At 46.3% G+C, this 7,505-nt stretch overlaps 1 protein-coding gene across 2 annotated transcripts; it reads right to left on the bottom strand.

Annotated features, from left to right (window-relative positions):
• Window positions 1-1,526: 1,526 nt before the first annotated feature.
• Window positions 1,527-4,452, bottom strand: LOC123174766 (uncharacterized). 2 transcript variants are annotated; one of them, XM_044590082.1, is made up of 5 exons: window positions 4,301-4,452; window positions 3,981-4,134; window positions 3,006-3,077; window positions 2,069-2,178; window positions 1,527-1,958 (listed from the first exon to the last, which is right to left on the bottom strand). In XM_044590082.1, exons 2-5 carry the CDS (start codon window positions 4,122-4,124, stop codon window positions 1,844-1,846), a joined length of 441 nt encoding a protein of 146 aa, XP_044446017.1. In that variant the 5' UTR covers window positions 4,125-4,134; window positions 4,301-4,452; the 3' UTR covers window positions 1,527-1,843. The 2 variants fall into 2 exon arrangements, with proteins under 2 accessions (XP_044446017.1, XP_044446018.1); XM_044590083.1 differs by lacking the exon at window positions 3,006-3,077.
• Between the last annotated feature and the right edge of the window lie 3,053 nt (window positions 4,453-7,505).

Here is a 7,505-nt window from a genome sequence, read left to right on the forward strand (position 1 = left end):
GGTTGATGGGGCCCGCCGCCCACGGGTCGTACTGACGGCTCGTCGTGGGTGACGTCATGGGCAACATGGCAACAGTGCCGCGCCGGACGGGTGATGGCCGCCCCGTACGGCGCATTGTGTCCACGCGCGTGCCGGGATTCGGGGGTGGCAGGCTTCACTGTAGCCACGCCCCGTCTCGTCGACGTTATGTGGTTGCAGATTCTGAGGGCACGGCCTTGGCCGCCTGCCGGGGGCCGGTCTTCTTGGAGTCAGCCTTCTCGTGGCCGGCTTCTTGGAGCCGGCCCTCTTGTGGCCGGCTTCTTGGAGCCGACCCTCTCGTGGGTTTCTTCATGAGGGTTTTTTAGGGCCGGGCCGCCTTCTTGCAGCCGGCCTGAGAGGCAGCCGGCTAGGGGAAGGCGGCCCCAAGTCTTGGACCCTTGAGGGCTCGATCGGCCTATAATTTTTCCGAAGAGCCAGGGGGAGCCGGCTGGGCTACCCGTGGTCATTTACTCATTATCACCGGTGGTAGATAAAATTTGTCCTAAAAAATACTCTTCAAATGCACATTTGAAAAATATTGAGGAAGTATTCGAAAAAATGTTGAACAAGTATTTTAAGATGTTGAAAAAAAGTATTAAGAAAATGTTGAAAAAAATATTTTAAAATATTAAAAATGTATTAAAAATGTTGAACAAGTATTTAAAAAATATTGGATATGTATTAAAAATATTGAATGAGTATTTGGAAAATATTAAACAAGTATTTAAAAATACAGTTTTGCTAGTTGAACGAGGTTGGACATGCCAGTTGGGGCGCGCTTGGCCCCCACATTTCAAGGGGGCGCCCAACTAGCATGTCCACCCTTGACACTGCACCAAGTTAGCTTGAAAAACGTTTTTATATTATTGGGACGGAGGGAGTAAATAGGAACCAACCTCATGTGATGCCTAACAAGAAACAACATGAAAAGGGGCTGAAAATTACAAATCTTGGTGCCTGAATCATACGGTTGAGACCTAACAAATTCTCGTCTGGGAGAGAATTAGTAAACCTGTTTTTTTTTATCCCCTCTCCCTAGAGCATTATAAGAAAAGTACTATTACCTTTGTCCCAAAAAGTTTGTATTAAATTTATTTAGATACGGATGTATCTAACACTAAAACGTCTCTAGATACATCCGTATCAAGACAAATCTTACAAGACAAGCATTTTGAGATGAAGGGAGTAAAAGATTGGAACATCTGGAACCTCTCTAGAGCATTAAGAAAAAGAAAGTAAGAAGATGGCAAAATGTAGAACAAACTTGCCAGCGTTCTCATTTGGTAGATGGCTCGCAGTGATCATTTATTTATTTGAATGATGACGGGAAATGTTGCGCCTTCTAAAGTTGCACTTGTTTCCCCATGTTTTTGAACAGGTTTGTAAGAGTGCGCTAAAACAAGCCCGCCACTTGGTGACAGGAAAAAAGGACAGGGCAGTCATGAAGTGAAAGGATCTGTACACGAGTAGCCTGCCCCCCTGGTGGAGGGAAAAACACAAGGCAGTCATGAAAGTGAGCACTTCTGAGTAGATTGCAATCACTTCGATCCAGAAGCACTAAACAGGAGCCCAACAATGCACGTCAGTGACCTTGCAAGCATGTTCACTTCAAGCTACAGTTTCATGCAGAATCTACTCGAATAGATAGATAGGTAGAGATATAATAACATGATACCATGTCACACAATATCACAGCGTACGATAGCATAGTGCTAGCTAGCCAAACTGCAGGGGTCATAATTAAACATAAAACAAGCTGGGCGGCCATCTTTGGTTCTCATTTTTCCACCTCGTCTTCACACGTTTTCCTTGGTAACGGCCTGGGCTACGCTTCTAGCCCACTGCCAGAGAAAGCAGTAGCAGCAGCCACATACACAACTGTCACCTTGAAAGATCCATAGACCAAACTCTTCAACGCACGGTCGATGGATATCATGCGCCTGCAGGTAGAGAGAGGTAGGACAAATGAGATTATATGTATGTATCGAAACCTGTCAAACAAACAAACAGGAAAATAAGGAAGAAATTGGGCCTCCGATATTCTACGTACTGCTGAAAGACACTTGGTTTCTTCTTTTTTTGAAGCTCGTCCAACCTCTTTAGCGTCTCATTGAACCCCGCCCAGCAGTCATCCTCTTTCTTCTGGATGTTGCGAGCATGCTGGATTGATACACATGGACAATGGTCAGTGTGCTTGCTTTGCATCATCAATCATCAAGTAAGCGCTGACCAGGATTGTTAAATAATCACTCCGTCCGGAATTACTTGTCGGAGATATGAATGTATCTGGACATATTTTAGTTCTAGATACATCCATTTTTATTCATATCTCTGCGACAAGTAATTCTGGACGGAGGGACTACGTAATTAAGAAGGATACTGTGTTGTCTGCCAGTTAAGTGAGGTTCGGTACATGCAGAATGCATGGTGCATGGTTATCATCTAGTCACAGAATCATACTTGCCGTATATATGGACAAATCAAGTCACAGAATCATACTCCCTCCGTCCCGAATTACTTGACTTAGATTTGTCTATACACGGATGTATCTAGACACGTTTTAGTGTGAGATACATCCGTATCTAGAAAAATCTGAGACAAGTAATTTGGGACGGAGGAAATACTAGCTAGGGAGTGCATCAAGCAGAAGATATCAAAGCCGCAGCAGCATCCATCTTATGTGTTGCAACTAATTACAGTGTATGCGAAAGGGACGAGCAAAAAGGTCATCATGCTGGCATCTTCAACCAGGAAAAATAAGGTTGCTTAAAGATATGATTCGCATGCAGTCCTGTTGCCAGTAAGTCAGGATGTACAACAGCTTCAGGTCAGATTAAACAAGCTCTAGTACATATGACGATGCTAAGTAAGTAATTTAGCTCTTGTTTATAGTCTAGTGGCTGCACAGAATTCAATTACCGCAGGCTACATCCTTGATGTCGGCAGATAAATCATGAGATAAAAGATGTCAATTTTGGTTTAGATACCTCGCCGGAGAGCTGGCGGGAGCGCATGAGGCTGCCTGGCTCGAGGAGGTGTCGCTCCGCCACCTGCGATCGCTGGGGCAGGCCAGCAAGGATGAGTAAACAGTCATTCTCGGATCAAACAGGAAAATAAGTTGCTTAAATGATAAGCACCAGTACGTCAGGATGGGCAGGTTTTTTTTTTTTTTTTGTTGTTGTTGTTGATAAAAGAGAGGTCGCCTCCCGATTTCCAGTAACAGAAACCACCGAGTCTTTCTTACTCCCTCTGTTCACTTTTATAAGACCTTGAAGACATTTCAGACAATGTATAAAACAACCCATTTTGAGTTGTCTGAAATGACTTACAAAAGTGAACGGAGGGAGCACATGATATAGACTACAAAGAACAAAACACACACACACACACACACACACACACGCACACGCACACACGCATGATCCACCTGAAACATGAGAAGGAGATGCCTCCCTCCCTCCCCTGCACGGTCACCTAAGGTTTGGCCGGAGACACAGCCCAAACAAGCAACCAGTTTTATCATATCAAGTATACCAAACTTCAGTAGACGCAAATATCATATTACAGACTTGGAACACAGGAACAAAGAAGGGGGGAAGGAAACATGCATCAGGATGGTCAGGTTCAATAATCTTGCTTTGTTTCTAGTAGATGTTGCTGTTTCGGTTGCACAGAATTCGATTATGGCTGGCTACATCGAGTCTTGATGCCGTAATCATGATGAGAAAAATTAAAGATGTCAATTTCTAGTAGATGTTGCTGTTTCGGTTGCACAGAATTCGATTATGGCTGCCTACATCGAGTCTTGATGCCGTAATCATGATGCGAAAAAATAAAGATGTCAATTTCTAGTAGATGTTGCTGTTTCGGTTGCACAGAATTCGATTATGGCTGCCTACATCGAGTCTTGATGCCGTAATCATGATGCGAAAAAATAAAGATGTCAACTTTGGGTAAGATACCTCGCCGGAGACCTTGGTGGAGAGCTGGCGGGAGCGCATGAGCCTGCTTGGCGCGAGCAGGCGTCCCTCCTCCGCGACCGCCGCCTGCGTTCGCTGGAGCAGAGAGCCGCCGAGCCTCCTCGCCGCGCACCGAACCGCCGCCATCGTCGCCGGCCTGCCAACAGTATATCGGTTAGGGATTAGGATGACGAGTCCGTCACGAATCACCACCAACGGCCGGCACCAGCTCCCCCACCCCCTGCCCCCATAGAGACACAGCACACACACCATCGATCGGATTGCACTTCTGTGGAGATTTCGGTCGATTTCGGTGAGCGTACCTTGGGGATCTTGGCGTTCCTCGCGCGGCTAGGGTTCGTCGTTCGCCTCCGCCGAGAAGAAAGACAGACGGGGAAAGTTGGTGTGGGTGTGGTTTCTTGCGCTGTCGGGAGGGTGCGCCCACTTATAATCTTGCGACCCGGCCCAGCCCAGCCCAATGCAGTTCTTGTTCTTGGAGAGTTCTTGTTCCTAGAGGTTTCGGCCCAACTGGATTGCACTCCGTGGAGATTTCGGTAGTTTTTTTTTTCCTTTTTTAAAAAAACATGGAGGTTTCAACAGGTTATTACAACTTTGTTATTTTCTTCTTCTATTTTTGGCAGCACTAAATTTGGGGATCCACTAGAAGAAAAACTATATTTGGGAAAGAAAATGCTATATCTTTTTTGTGTGTATTTTTCTCTGCTAGTTTATCGGTTATCCTTTCTTATTAAATTCTGGTTGGTTTTTTTTAATACTTTATTTTTCTCTCTTTTTTAATGGATGTTGACACCATTCTTCAAATACATGTAAACCTTTTTTTTATAATTGCACGATCATTTTTTTACACCATGTGACAAACTTTTACATTCGACAAACAATTTTTCAACCCGAGGTAAACATTTTTTAAAAACTATGTATATCAACATTTTTTTTCATTACATGAATATTCTTACAAGTTGTAGGAGTTGTGGCGACTTTTTTTTTCTTTAACGACATGAATATTGGCATTTTATAAACTTATAATCTCACGAGAGTTCTTGTTCTTCCACGTTTCGGGCCAACTGTGAGGATTTTGGTAGGTTTCCCTTTTCTTTCTTCTTCTAGCCCTTGTTTTGCAGCCCAAACTGTTCGTTTGTTCCAATTTTGCTTTTCACAAAAGGGGCCCGGTTTTTTCTTATTTGGCAAGCAATTGCATACCCATGCAGTGCCCGACCCTTTGCAGTTATTTTCATATGTTTCTTCCCCAACGGTTTATTTTCTCTTTCGTGTGTCATTTAATTGCATGAGGGACACCCGTTCGAGTCAACTTCTTATTATCATCATCACTTGATTCTTCGACTTGGACATGTTTGGCCTTCAAAGCAAGGTTGGTCTTTTTGACTTCCTTCTTGCATAACAAGTTGTTTCTTTCCATTGAGCTCATGCTCATCATATTGCAAGATGGTACCAATCAAATCATCGAGAGTCATGGTTGAGAACCCATGCTCACGTCTTATGGACCAAACCATGTTCTTATAGCGAGGAGCAAGAGCAGTGAGTAACTTGTCCACAAGGAATTTACCAGTTATGGTGAAACCATCATCGCCCCTTTCATGCTCAAAGCTTTTAATTTGAGAAGCAAGAGTATTTAGGCATTCATTTAGATCTTGAGGCGACTCATCCTTCTCTCTCACGAAGTAGTCCAGCTCACTCTTGGCAACTTCATATCTTGTTTGCTAGAGTGTGGTGGTGCCGGTCTTGGTTAAAACAAGAGCATCCCGTAGTTGCTTGGTGGTGTTCATGTTGAGGTACTCTCTTCTCTCACTTGCGGATAGGCCCTTCCTTATCATCATGAGTGCGGTGGAGTTCAGTTGCTCGTTGTAAGCCTTCAACAAAGTGAGATCAATGGAGTTCGCGGAGTTGTAGCCTTCTTCCACAATTTACCACAACTCATCACAAGAACTCTTGGTATGATCCTGCTTCTCAATTTTCCACGGTGAGAATTGACGGAGTGAATTCTCGTCAGATCCCTTGGTAGGGGCCCAAGCACAGCTGGAAGTCATGGGCCGGAGGTCACAAGAGGGGTTTATCCAGGTCCAGGCCTCCGGAGAGTAATGCCCTACATTCTGCTGGTTTTGATGATTCATAGTGGAGGGATACCTCGTGCAAAGGGTTACAATGGTGTATGAGTTTGCTACCAAGAGTTCTCCTATCTTAGGATCGATCATAAATGAGTACCCTAGCCCCCCTTTATATAGATAGGAGAGGTCTAGGGTTTACATGCCAAATGCGATCTGGGCATTGCCGCCCTCTAGTCTTGGGCGTCAAGAAGGTCGTCTTGCCTCCTAGGGTTTTGCACCGTGTCCTGGGCCTGGTGGGCCCCTTGTGGTTGATGAGGTCGGTTTCCTGGGTGTTAGCCACCCCTGATAGAGGACCCCGTCAGTAGCCCCCGAGCGTGGCGGGGTCGCGAGACCTCCGTGAGGCTTTCTTATCTTCTTGTGTTCCTGGAGCCTAGTCGAGACGCCAACGCCTTGGCGGCCTGTGGAAGATTTGGCGCCCATTCTTCAGGGTCGTTACTATCTTGACGTTGTTGCTGTCATGGGCCTCCATGCCTTGACTCTGGTCTTGACGGTGAGGGGCCACCACCTTTTGCTTTTCCCGAAGAACCACCACAGTGAATAGTAGAATTGGCTCGGAGACCGACGCTTGCCGGGTCTTGAATCATTATGGCAAGTCCGCCCAGATTCCCGTGCATGTTGGACGTAAATGGGAACCGCCCACCGGGCGTGGGCCGCGTGGGTGCGGAGACACCTTGATTTTTGGCTTGCCCGTAGTGGGTCATAAGAGCAGCTGGGGGAATGAGTGGGATTCATTCCGCCCCCATATTCCTCCTTCGCCTCTACTTCGCTCCGCTGCCATTGCAACATTTGTTATCTTTGCTCCTGTCTCTTCCTCCTTGAACCTCTGCTTCGCTTCGCTGCCATTGCGGCATTTGTTGTCTTTAGTCAGGTCTCTTCCTCCCCTTAGCGGCGAGAAATGAGTCAATCAGGTTCCTCGACTGGCGCCCATAGCACACATGTGACCAAGGAAGCGGAAAGGAGGCGGATGGCTCTAGCGCCATCGTTGAGCCGCAGCCTAACTCTGATGCTTTCGTCAGCCGATGGACCCGCTCCATCATCTCCGGCGGGTAGATCCAGAAGCTAAGGGCGGAGGGGTCATTCCCATCCAACCTCTCATATTGGACCCCCTTATCAATGGAGGAGTTTCCGGCGCAGCCGACCAGCGTGCGTGTCCTCCACCTGGACTTCTTCGGGCGAAGCCTCAGGTCCCCCTACATTCGTTTGTGCGGGGGCTTCTCTTTTTCTTCAGCATACATCTTCATCATCTTAACCCCGCCAGCATTCTGCATATAACAAACTTTATTACATTCTGGGAGTGCTTTCTTGGGGCCGCCCCTCACTTTGACCTCTTCTGACGCCTTTTTTGCGTCAAGGGTCAGATGAGTGGTAGATCGGTCTATGACATTGG

Source organism: Triticum aestivum, unplaced genomic scaffold, assembly GCF_018294505.1.
Source record: "Triticum aestivum cultivar Chinese Spring unplaced genomic scaffold, IWGSC CS RefSeq v2.1 scaffold43787, whole genome shotgun sequence".
In the NCBI taxonomy this organism is placed as follows: domain Eukaryota; kingdom Viridiplantae; phylum Streptophyta; class Magnoliopsida; order Poales; family Poaceae; genus Triticum; species Triticum aestivum.

Excerpts from the sequence above, each read along its gene's own strand:
- LOC123174766 (XM_044590082.1), bottom strand. The coding sequence starts at position 4,124 with ATGGCGGCGGTTCGGTGCGCGGCGAGGAGGCTCGGCGGCTCTCTGCTC. Across the intron at positions 2,179-3,005 it reads CCCGCCAGCTCTCCGGCGAG|CATGCTCGCAACATCCAGAA; the intron begins GTATCTAAACCA and ends GTATCAATCCAG. Across the intron at positions 1,959-2,068 it reads AAACCAAGTGTCTTTCAGCA|GCGCATGATATCCATCGACC; the intron begins GTACGTAGAATA and ends CTCTACCTGCAG.